This window comes from Mytilus galloprovincialis, chromosome 7 (assembly GCF_965363235.1).
Source record: "Mytilus galloprovincialis chromosome 7, xbMytGall1.hap1.1, whole genome shotgun sequence".
In the NCBI taxonomy this organism is placed as follows: Eukaryota; Metazoa; Mollusca; class Bivalvia; order Mytilida; family Mytilidae; genus Mytilus; species Mytilus galloprovincialis.
The window spans coordinates 32,323,340-32,343,105 of NC_134844.1; the positions used below are offsets into that span (position 1 = coordinate 32,323,340).

Genomic DNA, 19,766 nt, shown 5'->3' on the forward strand with positions numbered 1-19,766 from the left:
TATTTGGACTAACCGTATAGTCGCCATACAAGCCCCGACATAAAAAATGTGAAACAATTCAAAAGAAAAAAAACCGGCTTAATTAATAACAAAACAATTTACGAAAAAAACAAATATGACAGATATGAACCAACGACAACCTTAACCTGAGTACGATTTCTTTTAAAAGTACATTATATATTATATATAAATTCCTTTTACTTTTAACATACTTTAAAAGGACCACTACACACTTATATCTATAGAATAATATAGGGACACATTTCCATTTTTTTTTCTTGATTCCAAATAGACTTTGTTGTATGTACGACATGATAACTGTACTACTACCAGTGAAACGGTCCTTGTTGCAGTGGTTAGATAAGTTTATCTTTCATTTGCTTTCACGTTGAGATGTCCCATTCTAGATGAATTAACATAAAAGCCGAAAGTTTCAAGAAAGATATTGATACTATTTATATACAAATAAGAAGATGTGGCATGATTGCCAATGATAGCTCTTCACCAGAGATCAGTTGGCACATAAGTTAACTATTACAGGTCACTGCCTTCAACTCTGACCAAAACCCATACTAAACTGAGCTTTAAACAAATATATTAAAGGGCCCCAAAATGACAACTATGAAACAATTCAAACAACAATAAATGAAAAACACACTTATATTCTATAAATATGAAATAGAGACCAAATATCTCGTATTCGTGAAAAAATATATGAAAAAAGTCTTATTACCTTCTATGAGCTGCAGTTTGAAAAAATCTGAAATCATGCACTTTATCAAGAAGTATATTTTCATATTTATTTTAAAATCTCTATCATTTAGTTTACCTTCTTTCAAAATGACATTTAGATGCTTTTCTTAGTATAATCCATCATGGATTTTTTTATATTTTATTCTAATATGACGTGCTTCTTTCGCTTTGTAAACAACACTGTGATAAAATTCTCGATATATCTATACTTAGCGCAGACTCGGAGATATACATAATAATGGCTGTTACAATATACTTCCCACGTAAATCTACATGTATTGGAAGCTATTTGCAGACCCTTTGCCGATTTTATTGATTTAAAAAGGGCAATTAAAAAAGACAAAATAACTTATTCTTATTCGGATGCATAATAAAAAGCAGTAAATGCACAAGAGCTCGGAGAAATCAACAAAATAAAAATAAAATAGAATTCCGCGAAAGTCTATTATTTTTTTTGGCGCATTTAAGTCCTTTCAAAACATTTAAGGAATGACTGTAATATTTGTTCTTTCTATGAAGAAATAACATAAAAAATTTGGTGCACACTGAATAACGCGCGTAGCGGGTTATTTAACAGTGTGCACCACATTTTTTATGTCATTTCGAATAGACAGAAAAAATATTACAGTAATTTCTTATAATTTAATTCTAAATTCCATTTTAAACCGTAGAAAACCATGAAAAAACGTTGATGACGTCACAGTCACAGGACTAAATTATGTCTATGGGCTCATAACAATATAACGTCAGCCAATCAGAAGACGCGTTACATCCAAAACTAAATTATTAAACAATGAACAAAGCCCATACCGCATAGTCAGCTATAGGTGTCAGACCACCAATTACTCCCTCCAATTTAGAACGTATGTAAAAGTAGTTCTTCTTTGACACAAAATAGTGCTTTTGATGTCATTGTTTACTTAAACTAACCAACAAATTTGCAGAAATGAAACTTTTGGTGAAAGGGAAATATATTTAGACCATTTTGAGCCAAAATTCAATTGTCTATGAGTTTGCATTAAAAATTTAGGATTAATGCGCTACATAGTACACTAATTTAAGATTTCCAGAAAACCAGGAGTTATTTTGGTAGTACCTGTCTTTTCAAAATCAGAAATTTGTTACAAGACTTTAAACATTGGTTGAAAATTGGCATGTAGGAAGGTGATACATGTACCATTCAGGATATACCTGGTTTCCTTGAAGTTAAACTTAAGGTAAAATATTTAGAAAGCTGTGAAAATTGCAAAATTTGGTTGAACAGATAGGGATTTTTAATTGGTGGTCTGACACCTATTATAGTTCATTCAATAATTTTGCCTTTAGATGTGTGTTGAAAATAATTGATACCATACTAGCTTGTTGTTCTTTCCTTGTGCTGTTCAACTATAATATTTCTATATCTGAAGGAAATTTAAGACTTGGTTTTTTTCTATTTTATTCAAACCATCATTAAATAATAGTGGACTCTTTGTGTATAATTTGAAAGGTTAATATTGCTCCTAATTAATCTTCTGACTTTAAGATATGGAAGTTTTGCCTTGTGTAAAAGATTCAGTGATCTTCATACAAGTTGTCATAGTCCTCATTAATGAAATCTGAAGGCTCTCTCTTAATCTTTTCCATCTTCATATGAGCTATCAAAATCCTCATAAATAAATCTGAATGCTCTCTCTCACTTGATTTTTCCCTTCTTAAATGGGATTTTTTTTTTTTTGGGGGGGGGGGGTTATTTTTCACTACAAAAATGCTAGCGGTAACTGGGCAGTACTTATTTAAGATAAAACAAAATACCAAGAATGATAGATTGTTCGACGACCAAGTCTATTCAGGCCTTGAAGGCATAAAACTTTGCTCAGTGCTCGGTTGATTTTTCGAGTCTGAGTAGGCCTACAAAAATCATGCTCGAAAATTCAAATTTGTTAATTTTAACTAAAATCTATTTTTTTTATTTTTATTAATCAACCAAATTAACAGTGGTATTGAGTTGAAAATGTATTATTGTGTTACACACACTTAAACAACTGGTAAAATAATTTCGTGTTCTCCTGAGAGAGGAGGGATTTATAGAACGTAACAGATAACATAATTATATTAACATTTATACTTGCGTTACATTTCCTCTCCCTCTGAATATCCCCAATTTGGTAATCCCCTAGTTTTTGAAGCTGTACAGAAATGTCTAAGCGTAAAGCATATTTGGACCATCGAGGTATACAGAGAGTTGATTTACCTGACAGTGTGTCTGAGTGGGAAAGATGTCATCTTGAAGACCTGAACATTTTTTATGCCGAAGACTTTGCTAATGACCCATTAGAAATACTAAAACAGATAAACACTCTGACAGATTTCGACGAAGATCAACTATCATATATTCATTCTGTGAAAGAATTGTTGAAGTTTAATGCATCAGTGTTAAAGTTAAAGTTTCAAAGATCAGTGGTTGAGTCAACAATATCTTTATTATATGAGAAACTAACAAAAGATCCAAACATGTAAGTATCACATTCTCGATCACATTTACGTAGCCTCACCGGACACAATTACGAACGATTTTTGAACTGTGATTAATATTTTTTTTTATATAGACTACTTTTCTTGAATTGTTTATACCATAGAATTTAAGATGTATGAAGGCTTTCCGTTTTGCATCATATTCCACATAAATTTTTATTCACATTAGGATACTTTAGTAAGATTTGCGTGACCTCGTTTTACGGGTCAAGAGAGCCACATATGGACGCAATTCCGAACAGCACTATATTGATATATCTTGCAGTGACAGAACAAGGGGGGGGGGGGGGGTTCCGGGGGTTAGAACCCCCCCTTTTTTTTGGCCAATCAATGCATTTGAATGGGAGCATATAGTTGGAACCCCCCCTTTACTCTGGGTTTGGACCCCTCCCCCTTTTTTTTAAATGGCTGGATCCGCCACTGTCTTGCAGAAGAAATCAATGACAAGAGTCTAGATTGAGAAAGCATACATTAATCTTTATCTCTAACACATTTTCATAGGAAAATAAGATGCACAAGTTTGTTTTTTACTTCAATTACTTCACTAGTGGTTGCAGACGAAATTTCGGTCATGTGTAAAGGAAAGATTTCTGATTTTTTTTGATTTTATGTAAGTTCCTCCTTTAAAGGAGCACTAAATTCAAGTTTATCCATTTCGGTGGTGTACTTATCATTCATCTATGATTTTTTTTTATATAGGTCAACATTTCTTTCGGAGTTCTCTGCACTTTTCAATAAAATTAACATAGTTTCTTTTGACCATAAATATGGTCACAAAGAGTCTAAAAAACGTCAATTGTGGGGTTATTAGGGCAAGATAAAAGGCATCACGCATATGAACAGAATCAGGAGATATTTTTCTTTCTATATATTAACAATAAAAGGCAATATATGCACTTATCTTTATTTTTTTTTATATAACTTGCAGGCCAGATTGCCGTTCTTATAATATTTTCAGAATGATTTTGTCATTGTCATCAACATTCACCAAGTGCACATAAATTGTATTATCATGAAAACAAGGGAATTTTAATAGGGTTTTTATTTATAAAAACATTTATTGATAAATATAAATAAATATGATCTCAGAGGGCAAACATTGGAAATCGTTCGTAATTGTGTCAAGTCGTAATTGCGTCCTGTGGGGCTACTTCATTTTTTTGTACTTTGCGGAAAAGCTCCAAAGAGTTTATATCTATACCGTTTTTACAGGTGTTGTCAACCATTTTGGTAGTGCACAAGCAAAGACATATATATTGTATTATATGTCTCTGGCGCAAGTAAGATTTAGTTGTATAGTTTAGGATTACACATCTTTAAATTAAAAAGGAATTTATTAGTGTATACATGTAACATAAACTGGGGCAATCAAGTCACTCACAAACATCACTTATGGTCTAGGTAATATATAGGCACTGGCTACGGTTACATGTAACAATAATAAATAAAATCATCATATTTGAGTCTGCTGTTACATTGTGTTATCGTTACATATTAATGCACTTCAATGTACGCTAGATTTATTAAACATGTTAAACTTAAACCCTATAGTTTTGATGCTTACTTTTTTTCGCCAATAAGAACGAAATTACAATCACATAATAAATGAAATATCTGGGGTTGAAGTCAGGGGCAGATCCAGCCATTTTAAAAAGGGGGGGTTCCCAACCCAGGATAAAGGAGGGTTCCAACTATACATGTATGTCCCCATTCAAATGCATTGATCAGCCAAAAAAAGGGGGGGGGGTTCCAACCCCCGGAACCCCCCCTCTGGATCCGCCACTGGAAGTCATTGGAGTGGAGCACTAAAACCATTCTCGAAACATGAATTCCAGTATTTTGATTGGTTGAATCTTGAGTCTGAGTACAAAAATCGTGCTCGTGTTTTATGACTGCAAGGCCTGGACTCGAAAAATGAAAACACTGATTCCACCAGGTTCAATATATCTTCAAATGTTAACATCGCTGTATTGCCTTCACAATATAATTTAAACATCGCAAGAGATAAAAACTATTTTAATGCCCCATTTATTATGGCCCTTTTATGGGCATTATGTTTTCTGGTCTGTGCGTCTGTTGGTCATTCTGTTCATTCTTCCGTCCCTCTGTCCTGCTTCAGGTTAAAGTGAAAATTGGTCGAGGTAGTTTTGATGAAATTGAAGTCCAATCAACTTGAAACTTAGTATACATGTTTCCTACATTGTATGATATGATCTTTCAGTTTATTGAGTTTTTAACCATTTTTACGGTCCACTGATCGTAAAAAAAAGGATAGTGGGGATGGGGCATTCGTGTACTAGGAACACATTCTTGTTTCAGATAAGTCATGATAGACATTGAAAATTCTTTTACGTTAACTTTATAAAAAGAGATAGTGCAAAATGGAATTTTACAATATGCAAAAAAGACATGCACATTGCTGCATCACTCATTTGGAATGGTTGCAAGTTAGTATGGTTTCACCAAAATGCATTGGACTAACTTCCTTAAACAACATACAGGATTTGCAGAAACTGACATTGTAGATAAAAAATAAAAAAATTGTATGCAACATCCATGAAATCGCAAATTTCACTTCAATAAATAAAATTTTTCAAGTTTTATTTTGCATTTATGTAACAATAATGCAATGTCACCGTACACTCTATTATTATTGTTACACTCGTTATTAATTGGTTCCTTACCCAACACTGCATTTGGGCAATTAATCTCCAATGTAACAATGATTATTCTATTGCTACATTTTCATGTAACCGTAGCCAGTGTCAAGTATATGCAACATCTAGGCTAAATCCATAAAACCGAGCATCAAGAGCAGCTCTTATTGGATGTTACCAGGTTCCTAATTATTATGACAGACATAAGGAAAATTTCATTCTACCCAAAATCCATACATGCAATCTATATAAGGGAATGGAATGCCTTACCACTTTAAACAATCACTGCCCCAAGACTTGAACATGTTGAATTCTTCAAGGCCTGGCCTACAAAATAGACAAAAACACTGTTTTAACATGTTTAAAAAGCATCTGAATATATAGGATTTTAACTTTTAACTCTCACAAAATTGTATATATTTCAATTTCTTTGGACTTCAGGTGCAACACAGTGGCAGAATAATCACTGCTGCTTAACTGGAAGAAGAAAATATAAAAGTCAGTCTGATTAAAATCAAACCTCTCAGCACTCCCGACATATCAGAAACGGGAGCGCTGAGAGGTTTGATTTTAATCAGATTGATATAAAAATCAGAAAAATATGTTTAATCCTTTTTATTTTTTAAATTGGAGATAATATTAGGAAATTAATTTCCCCACTGCCAAAATCTACCACATTTAAATTGTATGTTTGTGTCATACTCATTGGATTGACTTATGAATTCTTTATAACCAAGTTTGTCTGCATTCCCAATGTTAGTACATATATTTGAGAATGGAAATGGGAAATGTGTCAAAGAAAAAAACAACCCGATCATAGAGCAGACAACAGCCGAAGGCCACCAATGGGTCTTCAATGCAACAAGAAACTCCCCCACCAATAGGCGTCCTTCAGCTGTCCCCTAAATAAATATGTACTAGTTCAGTGATAATGGACGTCATACTAAACTCCAAATTATACACAAGAAACTAAAATTAAAAACAAACAAGACTAGCAAAGGTCAGAGGCTCCTGACTTGGGATAGGTGCAAAATTGCGGCAGGGTTAAATATGTACATGATGTGTATCCTCTATGTTTACTTTCAGGATAATTACAATGAAAGAAGCTTTTGTTTTACAAAAAGTAAAGCGCTTTATTGCTGCTTATGACAGACTTCTATCTGATATACAAGATCATCATAGACAATTAAAATCATATGAAGGAGTTTATTCAAAATTTATTTGTGGGTTTGCAGATTTATGCTGTCTAGAAACAGTGTGAGTATTTTGATAGGATTGTCTTTCATATATGAAAAGAAAGAAATGTTGTATGAGGCCAAAATTAAGAATAAAAATTCAATATGTTTGTTTCCCCTTCCCCCACCCGGGTCAAAAATAAGCCCCCGGGTCAAAAAATTATTTTCCACAAAAAAATCGAAATTATTTTTTTCCTGAAAATAATTTGTTTCCATTTTTGGAAAGTGCTTGAAAGCAGAAGGATTGATAATTTAAATAAATACACTCAAATTGAGCACAAACAACTGATAAGTGGCCTCCACTGGACAAGTCAAACCATTCATGTGACCATGCTATGACATTCACATCCAGTTAAAAAAAAAAAAAAAAAAGAACCTGCCTTCCTGGTCTGTTTACAAAGAGTAGACCCGGGGGAGGGGAAACAGACATTCTTTTAAATGTGATCTGATTGCTAATGTGACAACTGTCCACAGTGGCACCAGATTTTAAATGACATGGATTTAAATGCCCAATGCATGTAACATGTGTAATGGTAAAACATGTAAAATGTACATGTTATAATAGTTTTTTCGGCTAATTTCACTTAGAACAGCAGACAATATTGGTTTTAGAAAGATTTGTGAATGTCTTTGTTTGTGTGTAGATACATGACATCCTTATTCTCTATGTAAGGGCAGTTAAAGGCCCTAATAATTTTCATCCCCCATACTGTAAATTCAGAAATTATTACGTGCATTTATTATTGCGATTTTGTAATTTTAGACTTAAATGCGATTTTAATTTTTACGATTTTGAAAAAAATCCTGTTTTATTCATACATGTCATATAAAATAATTCAAAATGCAAGTTTAAATAATTGCGTTTACACCTCTGTCGCATTATTCATAATAATAAAAACATTGCAATAATTTCTGATTTTTCAGTATACAGATATATGTATATGCATATTCTAAAAAATGTCTGGGTAAGAATCACCACAACCAAAATTTCAGTTATACTAAAACAGTAGTTATTTCTTAAAATATGTACATGTAAAGTTGAAAAAAGGGATTTATTTTCTATTACAGGAATATTTCTACAACTGAGCAGACAACATGGACCAATTTGAGAGGAATGACAGTCAGATCAGATGCAGATCTACATCTCTTCAAACTTGGACTTAGACAGGAAAGAACAGACACATGTGTTTCAATTGTAAAGGTACAACTATTACTTGATAGTACTTTCTGTCCTATATTTATAATAATGGACCAGTGTTCTCTCCAGTATTTCAAATTACACTATGGAAGTAAAAGAAAAAAAAAACATTTCGCTAAAATTATTGAACATGTACAACATTTGCAAAACATTCTATTGTAGGTTAAACATTTATACATTTGTATATATAGTTAATTGTATTGAATTGATTTTAATTTCTCTGCACTTAAATGTATTGTTAATTGACAACAACCTCTAGTCCAAAAAATTATGACGTCTGACAAGGCTATTTTAATTTTGTTTTGTAGCTACTGTTGATATTTTTGAAGGTTCCATTTGGTTGCTATTCAAACATTTCCCTTTATTAATACTAAAACTATGCATATATCATATATATTATATAACCCACACAGTTTTTGCATCAGATATCTATACTTATGCTATTTTTTTCATTGAGTATAAACGTTTTTAACGACTCTGTCTGTCAGTTTTGCCGACAGTTCTGTGATTGTCATCACAACTCCTATGAAAGCGCTCAATAGAAATCATGAAATTTTAAATTTAATCTGTACATAGAATGTAAATGTGTATATGGACAGAAAATAATGTTGCAATGTTTGTTCTAGGAGTTATGCCTCTTTGCACTTTTTAGGCTAGATATACTACTGCGATTTTGTCATCGCAACTCCTTTAAAACTACACTAACTTACACAACAGGATTTCATTGAACTTTGTAGTAAACATATTATGTAGACATGATATGAACAGGAATTTAATATATGATTGAATTTTTTTCTAGGAATTATGGCCGTTTACACTTGGCTTAATATACTACTGTTATAGGTTGTCTTTGTAACTCCTCTGAAACTACACAACAGAATTTAAGAAACTTTATAGATGATAGCTTAGGATATACTATGGTTACATTCATATGGACAAGAAATAATGATTCATTTTTTTCATAGGAGTTATGCCCCTTTGAACTTTGGAATTTTTGCCTCAATACACAACTGTTACTCATGGCAACTCCCCTAAAACCTGACCATAGAATTTCATGAAACTTTATAGCTAATAAATACATAGTATGTAGATATGAATTTAAAAAAAAAAACAATTTACCAAAAACATAAATATGACTGATATAACCAATGACAATTAAGAGATAACTGTATTGTATTTGAAGCTTTAAGGACGTCCATCGGTAGTTTTACTGTCGCAAATTTAGTTTACCTGGCGACGCGGAGCGGAGACAGGTAAATGGGTATTTGCGACAGTAAAACTACCGATGGACGTCCGCAAAGCTTCAAATACAATACAGTTATCTCTATTCTAATGCAACACAAGTTTATAATTAAATTTCAATCATTATTTCAGTGTAAAATGTTCATTAAAGAAAATTCCGCGAAAAGATGTTATGTTCTTTGGTCCCTACACTAGGTGACGTCATAGGTATGCTTCCGGCGTCAAACACAAACAGCGGGCGTTTTCTGGCTTCTGTGACGCTTCAGAATGTAATAAAATTTGATAAAAAGATTTTTAGGCGCAACAAGTGAGTTTTTTTGTTTATTATTGTAGAAATAACATGTGAATACATTCCGAAATTAAAAATGTCGGCTTCCTTAGTTACAGACAAGTAGATAGAGAATTTTACGCTTGTTGTTATCCAATCAGAACAATTGTTACAAACTAATTGCATTAGAATCCCTAATCTACTGGCTTGTTACTTAGGACAGACTCATAAAGAATATGGTGGTGTTAATTAAATTCCTGAGCACTCAACCATCCCCTACCAGAAGCATTGACTGTTAAGTAAACATTTAAATAGGTTATCACAGGGTAAATTACTTCTTTTTATGTAGGTAAAGAACATAAAGACAACAAAAAGAAATCAAGAAAGACCACAACAAAGAAGAAAAAGAATGAGAGGTTCCACATTGGACATTAGCGAATCATCTTCTGATACCTCTGACAGCAGTACTGACTCAGAAGGGTACAACATAAGGAGACCAGTATACAGCACTGAAGATAAACATGCACCACCCCTTATACTTGATATAACAAATGAGAGAGCAATAGGACAGCATGGCGGGGAACTTCTTCTGAATCTGAACAAATTCTATGGAGATTCAGAAACTGATACTCTCAAACTATTTGGGATGATTGTTATTGAAACATCTGTAAGTAATTGAATGCTGAAAATAGAAAAACTGGATTTAAAAACACAGCTAAAATGACTTAGGGAAAGACCATTTAATTTCAAGGAAGGATGAAAAAAAAATTCCAATTCCTGCAGTGATGGAAAAATTACTCTGTTCCAGCAGAGTTTAAAAGCAGAATATTCTGACTCTAGGTTTTCCTTGTACCTTATATAGTGCTAAATGATTGATAGAACTAAAAATCTCAATAAAATTATTTGTGCTTTGACTGAAAAAAATAATTCTGACTCAATCAAAACAAAGAATCATAACACCCCCCTGTTCCCATCATGCTTCAGTGATTTCCTATTAAAGCAATCAACATTTGTTTTTTTAAAAAGAAACAGAGGGCAGGCCACTATAATGCCATAATCTTTGATTATTTTATTTGACAGCAATTTTCACCTCACTAACACTCTGGATCCATATAAAGATATTGACAAATATAATGTTAAAATAACATACATTTGTAGAGTATTGCATGACATAATTATTTCTAATTTAATTTTTGTCGAGCCTTCGACTTTAGTCGAAAAAGCGAGACTAAGCGATCCTACTTTCCGTCGGCGTCGGCGTCGGCGGCGTCCACAAATATTCACTCTGTGGTTAAAGTTTTTGAAATTTTAATAACTTTCTTAAACTATACTGGATTTCTACCAAACTTGGTCAGAAGCTTGTTTATGATCATAAGATAGTATCCAGAATTAAATTTTGTAAAAATAAAATTCTATTTTTTCTGTATTTTACTTATAAATGGACTTAGTTTTTTCTGCGGGGAAACATTACATTCACTCTGAGGTTAAAGTTTTTAGAATTTTAATAACTTTCTTAAACTATCCTTGGTTTGTTCCAAACTTGGACAGAAACTTGTTTATGATCATAAGATAGTATCCAGAAGTAAATTTTGTAAACAAATAAATCCATTTTTTCTGTATTTTACTTTTAAATGGACTTAGTTTTTCTGCGGGAAACATAACATTCACTCTGTGGTAAAAATTTTTAAAATTTTAATAACTTTCTTAAACTATCCTGGGTTTGTACTAAACTTGGACAAAAGCTTATTTATGATCATTAGATAGTATCCAGAAGTAAATTTTGTAAAAAGACAACTCCATTTTTTCTGTATTTTACTTTTAAATGGACTTAGATTTTCTTCCAGTGAACATTACATACAGTCTGCAGTTAAAGTTTTCAAAACATTTATTAGATTCATTAATTATTCTAGATTTTTACCAAACTTGGACAGAAGCTTCTTACAATCATAAGATAGTATCAAGAGGAATATTTTTATTGATTTTTTTCCTCATTTTTGTTTAGCCTGTGATTTACAGCAAAAGTAGGCGAGACACTGGGTTCCGCGGAACCCTTACAAATTTTTTTTATAAATGAACTTTATCATATACTTAAAAGAAAAATGAAATAAAATATGGTGTCACCGTTCATTTAAGCTCACAATCTGCCTCTGGAAGAAGCATACATTTTTGTAAATGTCCTTTTTTTCTGTTGAACAAATAGGAGAATTAGAGGTAATATCGAAATAAAAAAATAACTTATTACAGAAATCGCTCAAATTTTACAATTATTTACTTTATGTACAGCTTATATGAAAACAATAATAAAGAATATAGGTCACCATGAGTTAAAAAAAAGATATTTCAAATTTAATGCAAAAAAAATGGCATTTTTGCACCAAAGGGAGAGAATTTGGAGCTTTTTCAATGATATAAACATTTTAAAAGTCATCTGGGGCCAAACCGATTAGATTTTTTGGGTTGATTTTTATACCATATCATAAAGTAATAACTAATAGTGTAATAAATAAAATTTGTAATGAAAAATAAAGGTTCAATTTTTTGCTGAAATTTTTGTACCCACGAGCCACCTTAAGTCTTTTTTGTAAACTTTTCAACTTCAAAACACAAACAGTTACAAACTCGCTCATGAACAGTATCAAGTTTATTGTGAACTCATTAAATGGACCCTGTATCTGTAATAAGGGTTAACTTTTTAAGATTGTCTTCATAATAGATTGTAATAAAAATTGATAATAACCATATGTCCGGTTAAACATTCACATAAGAATTGCTCATGATTTGGGCATTTTCATGTTTATAGAAGTGAGTTTGGAATCTTTATGATAACAGGTACATGGTGCTGATAATGCTAAGATATAATGTTAAATTTTACTTCTATATTTGTAGGTAATATTCACCCTTTTAGAAATGTCAAAGAAACATTTAGAAAAGCTGAGAAATAATGAAGAACTTGACAATCAAGATGAGGCTACAATTTACTATTCACCACCATATGACATTCTCTGTGAAGAATCTCGAAATATCTTAATAGAAAATTTTATGAGACTCAATAATGTAAATGTTTAAGTAAAAAAAACATACATTTATTTATTATTTTCTTAATCTATTGTTGAAAACAGCATGCAAATACATTTAATATGTTACCTTAACTGTAGGAGTGAGGATTAACTGTAATCATCACCTAATCTGTTAAATGACTGTTGTCCAACAATCATTTTTTCACATTTAAAGAAAAACAACTTCTAAACAGAATGACTTAATAATTTGTCAGCAGCTTAATTGTGATGATGTATCATGTGAACAACTTTCTGATCTGTCATGATCAGACACCCACTTCCTGTTAGTTCATATTTTTAATTTTTCAATATATTGAATGAACTTGTCACACTCTTCTGAAGTACTATTGTAACGAAAGACTTTATATTTATTTAGCATCTAGACAGTGATGAGTTGTAATGTGTGACCATTTTTCTTTATCTGTCAAGTTGTATTAAGCTTTATATTTAAGAGCATAGAAGTCCTGGAGGCTTCATCCTATGTATACTTAGCTTTATGTAACAAAGTGTCTGTCATATTTCAGTTGTCCTAGACCTCATTTTCATTGTTAAGTGGCTGCATAAAAAAAGTTAATAATTTTGTCATGTGAATTTCTAACTCATTAATCATTATTAGTAATATGATCCATTAATTAGGTCAATATGTCCATAAGTCCTCTACCTCAAATCAAGGATCAAGGTTAAAGTTCGTTTCTCAGATACTGCAAGCAGTGAGTAACTATATTTCGTGTATGGAATGATTTTAAGGGTGAAGATTTCAGTTTGGCAGGTTTTATTTGAACTTGATCTCATTTTCACAGTTGATTGGTGAATATTACGTTTTTGTGTTTTGGTCTGTTTTTCTATAAACTGTTATTGGTCAACTATAGATGGTGTATGGAATGATTGTAAGGTGAACATGTATGTCTGGCTTAGTTGATCTGAGTGACCTTATTTAAAATAACCTCATTTCCATGGATTATTGATAGCATTAAATCATTGTAATAAAAAATTAATTTTGGATGATCAGCCTATTATGAATCCTGGTATATATGCAGAAACAAGTGCACATATTTCCCAGCTGATTAGAGGGCAGAAAACCAAAATTTGGAATGACATGTACATTTTTTTTTGTACAATGTATACAACCAACACAAGACTAAAATTTGAAATAAAAATTCAGACACATACTATTATTTTTTTTATTGGTTCATGTGGCTACATGTACATTGTAAGAAAAAAGAAGTCTTAACTTTTGGATAAATGTAGGTCTATCTCTAGTTGGCCAATGAAAAAAAAAGCAATAGTCAGTTCAATTGAATTTCAGGTATTTTCTTCATTTGGGATATTTTTAGAAGTGTGTATGAATTGTGTAGAATATATACATTTATAATTAGACAGTCAGATTTTGAGCGGATTGTCCCTGAAACTTTTCTCCTAGCTTTTAATTGTGTAGTGAATCCAGCTGAATGAATTTTCAGTAAATATTAAGGTAAATGTGGTAGTTTGTTGTATTTCTGAATAATTCATTAAACATGGTTTTCTGTCGTCAAAGTGAAATCTATATTCTAGGCCACTGTTACACTAAACATTCAGAAGTTGAAGCATGTATCAAGATGTCATGTTGAAGGCTGTACAGTTTCATGTACATTTGTACCTATATTGTTTTATTGGCCATCATACAAAATCTTCTTTTTGAATTTACAAATGTATTATGTGTTAAAAGTAAGAAAAGTTGCATTTGTTAAATGGAAATGTGTAAATCTTGTACTTCTATTGTACTTCAGTATTGCAAAAGTTAAAAAACTTAAAGACTTTATAAACCTTAATCAACTATTTTTGAGGAAAGCAGATATTTATACATTTTGTACAATTCACACTGAAACCTGTCAAAAAGATAAAAAAAAATCAACCTTTTTTGACAATTTTATTCACAGCTGGCAGTACGGAATAGAGTACATATCGACATTGTGTCCATTTTTCCCACATAGAAAAAATTACAACTTAAAACGGGTCAAAAGAAAAAAATAAAGACCCTGTTTCACATACTTTTTTAATAGAATTGCATTGATCCTATCAATTAAATGAAGACAAGGGGCATTTACAGTTGTCCTGTGACGTTGTTACAACCTCTTATGATGGTAATAAATTACGTCACAAATTACGTTGTGCCAAAGTTGTGTGGATGGTTGTCAGCACGTGCCTGAGAGTTCACAAAATTACGTTGTACCAACGTAATTTTACTACGTCGTCACAACGATGGTATTACGTTGTCACAACGCAATGTCAACGTTGGTTTGTTTACTGGGTAAGAAGTTATATAAGGCAGGAGAGACATTCTGCATGTGCAATCTATTCTTGTTTAAGAAATAATTGTTGCAAGCTATACTTTATTGTAGTTTTAACATGGTTCGGCATTATATTCGCGATTGCTTTTGCCCGAGCGATAGTGAGTGTTTGTGTAGGCTCTTCCGGGAACCCCCCTTTTTGTTTTGTAAACAAGCTAACGGCAGGCAATGTGATTTTTCAGAGAGTATAGTTTTAGTTTAGTTTAAACATATTTATTTATAGTGGATTGGGAAACAAGTTTTGCAACTTATATTAATCCCTTTCCACTGAATAGTTTTGAACAGCCAGCAGGAACGGTTGTCGTATCTAGGTCAAATATGTCTATTTCGAATTGCAACACGTTACAGTCTTAATAAATGAATTACATGTAGTAACAACATGGTCATCATTTAAGGAATGGAAGTGTTTTAAGTTAACCATATATATTAAATGCATGCTAATTTGATAAAATTCATTATTCTGCAGTAGTCAATTTACGCATGTGCAAACTAATTTTATTAGATTTAGAGCATGGGTTTATTCACAAAGTGAATGAAGCACATCATATTCAATATAAAACTCAATGCCATTATGATCTTGTAAAAAGAGAGGGAAATGAGTTAAGTAAATGGATTAGTGCATCCCACACATCTATGCCTATCCCTCTAACCTCATCTATTCCCCTTTTAGAAACACTACTACAAAACTTTATTGTGCTGTGCCACTATATTTATAGGTCTGTATGTCAGTTAGTCAAACAATCAGTTTGTTCATTTCGTTTCAGGAGCAAGTTATTGGTTAAGATTGTGACTAGTATTACAACTTGAAATAAATGACACGAATTAAAATAAATGGTGTGTGAGTGATGCGTGGTTTCGTATAGGTCATATGTACGTATAGAATATAATATGACTTTTTCCATATCACATCCGTATCAACCCGAGACACCAATATAATCCCAAGAGCTCTGCTCGAGGGATTGTATTGGCTAAGGGCTGATACGGTGTGTCTGTGTTAAATTATGCTCCTTCGGAATCCGATCTAGACTTTACCTATCTATTTTAAAAACATTTTTGGGATACGATTGCTTTCAAGCAATCTGTAGACTTTTACCGTTGACTCGGGGCTCATTCCCTCACGTCAACCGTTTTATTCTAAACATTCAGCAACATCTCAGATTCTTATGATTGTCTTGCTTTAAATGATAAAAAGAAGCAAAAAAATGAACATAAACAACTTTCCTGTAATGTTCTTCTCATAATCTTCATGTTTGATATTTCCCTTGACTTATATGCGTGTTTTTAACATTACGGAAAATCAGAATTGAGCAGTATTTATATTTAGTGTTTTTATAAATTTAGAAACACGTCAGAGGGAATTCCCCAGTTTAGATAAATGCGAGAGTTCTCTGAATTCCGATAATTCTTTTTCTGTCATATAAGAACTGAAGTGGAGTTTTTCTATATTTAACCGTAATGAAGCTGATATTTGATACTGTACTCTCATAAAGAAATGGAGAATCATTCATCATATCATTTAATAAACGTTCTTGATCCAAATCGCAAGTCGGGGGTTTGTTTATGTATTAATGCGCATGCGTATAGTTTTCTTGATTTCAAGGGGTATGAGATTGAGTGGTTCCTCTGGATTCCCAACTTCATTGATTAATTTGAAACTCATGGGATTCTTTCTATGTCTGTCTGCTATTGAGGGTCATTGTTTTTGCATAATTTTAAATCATATGCATCATTTAAATTAAAATATTTACATTTAAATTATATGTTTACCTATAGCACCCCTTCAGCCGAAATGGAATCTTCCATATTATCGTTTCGAGTTGTCTCCCTTCTGGCCTTCTGGAAGTATTTTCCGTCAACGAAATACACTACGACTCGTCAAGAAAAATTAACTTGTTAGATGTCGATAAACGTCGTATCATATGAAAAATGATCTTAATTTAAACAGAGGAGTGTGTACGGAAAGGAGTCATGCCCACTGCCCCCAAAAAAATAATTTTTAAACGTTAGAAATTGGGTTCCTCCTAGAATTAACGATGATAAGATACGAAGTGAAATACCTTCTTTCACTCTCACTGACTGCTGTGGAAAGTAAACTTGGAATTGATAGCATACATGTGAACCTCCCGACTCCCGTTTTCAGGGGTCTCCTCCCGTCCTCCCGTTAAGGAGAAAAAAATCCCGTGTATGAAATATTTCATGAAAGAAAATTTTCAGCTTCCATTTTTGATAATTTCTTACTACGGTACAGGTAAAATTTACACCTGTGTCAAATTTTACCTGTAAATCAAAGAAGATGTGTAATTATATGGCTTCTCTTGACAGTTTGGGTGTCAAACATACTGGTAATCAACGATGCTTACGTCTGGCTAATGATCGTTAATTGCCGTTGTGTGATAAAAACTTTGTGTATTAAATTTTTGAAATAAATTTTGGTTACTCAAATACTTCCCTTTGATTTATCCTATTATAAGTTATTTATCGTTCAAAAATGTAAATTGTAAAATAAATGAATTATATTTTAATCAAATAACCATAAAAGGATGGTAATTAAATGAACTCAAATGTTTTGGACAAACAAAATAATATAAATTTACAAAATATTGTGGGAATCTAGACTTCTTTTCAAAGATTAAATTGAAATTTATATAAGAATTCTGACCTTAAAATATTCTGTTAATATGCAGAATTGTACATAATTATAGACTGAGAATAAGGATAAAAAAATAAATAGACTGAATAAAACTCTGTAACCCTTAAACAAAAGGTGTAGAAATGTCTCAATAATTTTGGTCAGTAAAATAGATTATCAGTCATTCAACTAAATAAAGCAAAATCTTTAACACAGAGTCTCAAGTTTCTAGAAAAATTACTTTTATAATGCTAAAAAAACATACAATTTACTATAATATTGTTATTGTTAGTTATTTTTTAATTAATTTATGATGTTTAAAATATACATGTATAGCATATTTCCTTCTTTTTGTATATAATCATTTATTTGCAAGCAGTGAACAATCAATTTTCAAACACAACACCTAATAAGAATCAGATTCTTCTCAATATATTTATTTGATAATCATTCAGATAGATTCAATAGAAAGGCAACAAGGGTACTAGGGTGTATAAACACATTACATTATGATGTAAATGAAAGAACACTTTAAAAGACAATTTCTACATTGTACGGTTACATTAACGACAAAATTAATGTCGATAAAAAAACCTCCTGATCTGAGTCCCAATCTCCTGATCAAAATTTCCCAATCTCCTGATCTGAGTTTCACAGTCCATCACATGTATGTGATAGTACAAAAATAAATCACAATAAGTACATTTCTCATACAGGTGTATCCGGGATTGGCTACTTTTAAAGTTGAGTAACTATTCAGATTATTACATTTTGCATGTGCAGTTGAATTAGTTTTGAAAATAATACTATACAGCTGTACCAGGGCTGCCAAAAATGCTTGAGACTCATGCATGTTCATGCTTTTTGCGGCAGTATCCTTTGATCTATTTTTTTCCCTCTTTGATCTTTTCAATTTTGGCCAAATCTCATACATTTGCTTAATGAAAAGTTGGCAGAACTGCTATACATGTGTCAATGAAAACTATGGCAATCGTATCCCTCAGAGCATTCTGCTCTTTGATTAGTAATTGCTCCTCGGTATTCAGACCCATCCGTGGATTTCAGATCGAGATGTCCGAGGAGTGTACGGTATGATCTAATGAAAATTACGTGGACAGAAGCTAATTCATGATTCATTGACAATTTCCTGATCGTTTTGTTTTCAATAGCTTTTTCAAAACCTTCGTAATATTTTTTTTGTCAAACTTGGACAAAATATTCTTGGTGATCAAATGACGGTAGGAATAGCAAAATTTGAAAATAGTTTTATTTTTATATTTTTCTGTGTCTAAATTGACTTATTTTATTTATTATATGCCGTAAAAATTAGAGACATTTTGTGTTTTGAAATTTAAAACTTGATTTACCAGTTCAAATCTCTAAAATTTTCAAACTTTGACCGAGGTTTATTCATAATCAAGAGATAGCACCATGTGCAAAATTAGTTTTCGTGTTCACAATATATCTTTCAACATGCGACCAAATTTACTAAAAGCCTAAACTGGCTTTTAAGGCTATCCTATGTTATATATCTATATCTTTTATCACATTACTACGGCCTGTGATAAAAATCGTTTGTATTTAACTTGACGAAAGTTCTATGTTGAATTTTTAGCTCATCGTGGTTTATTTTTTGTATATAACATTTTGAAAGTGATTCACATTTAAAATTGAGAAAGGAAATGGTGAATATGTCAAAGCGACAACCACCCGACCACATATATTTAGTCAATATAAATGAGCTTGTTGGGGATATCTTTCCATGTCACCGTTGATATTTTATATATACACACAATAAGATTATTTTGCATGTGCAAACATGGGATTCAATAATTTAGACTTAGTATTATTGATTTTGATAGGCCCTGAACTATTAAAGGTTAGAAA

The 19,766-nt window shown here is 31.9% G+C and overlaps 1 protein-coding gene across 2 annotated transcripts; it reads left to right on the forward strand.

Moving 5' to 3' along the window:
- The first annotated feature begins 2,869 nt into the window (after positions 1-2,869).
- Positions 2,870-12,953, forward strand: LOC143082786 (uncharacterized). Of its 2 annotated transcripts, XM_076258640.1 has the most exons (5): positions 2,870-3,248; positions 7,011-7,181; positions 8,228-8,360; positions 10,217-10,534; positions 12,754-12,953. In XM_076258640.1, the coding sequence occupies exons 1-5, from the start codon at positions 2,932-2,934 to the stop codon at positions 12,931-12,933; spliced, it is 1,119 nt and encodes a 372-aa protein (XP_076114755.1). In that variant the 5' UTR covers positions 2,870-2,931; the 3' UTR covers positions 12,934-12,953. The 2 variants fall into 2 exon arrangements, with proteins under 2 accessions (XP_076114755.1, XP_076114756.1); XM_076258641.1 differs by lacking the exon at positions 7,011-7,181 and having other exon boundaries at positions 2,874-3,248.
- The last annotated feature ends 6,813 nt before the right edge of the window (positions 12,954-19,766 follow it).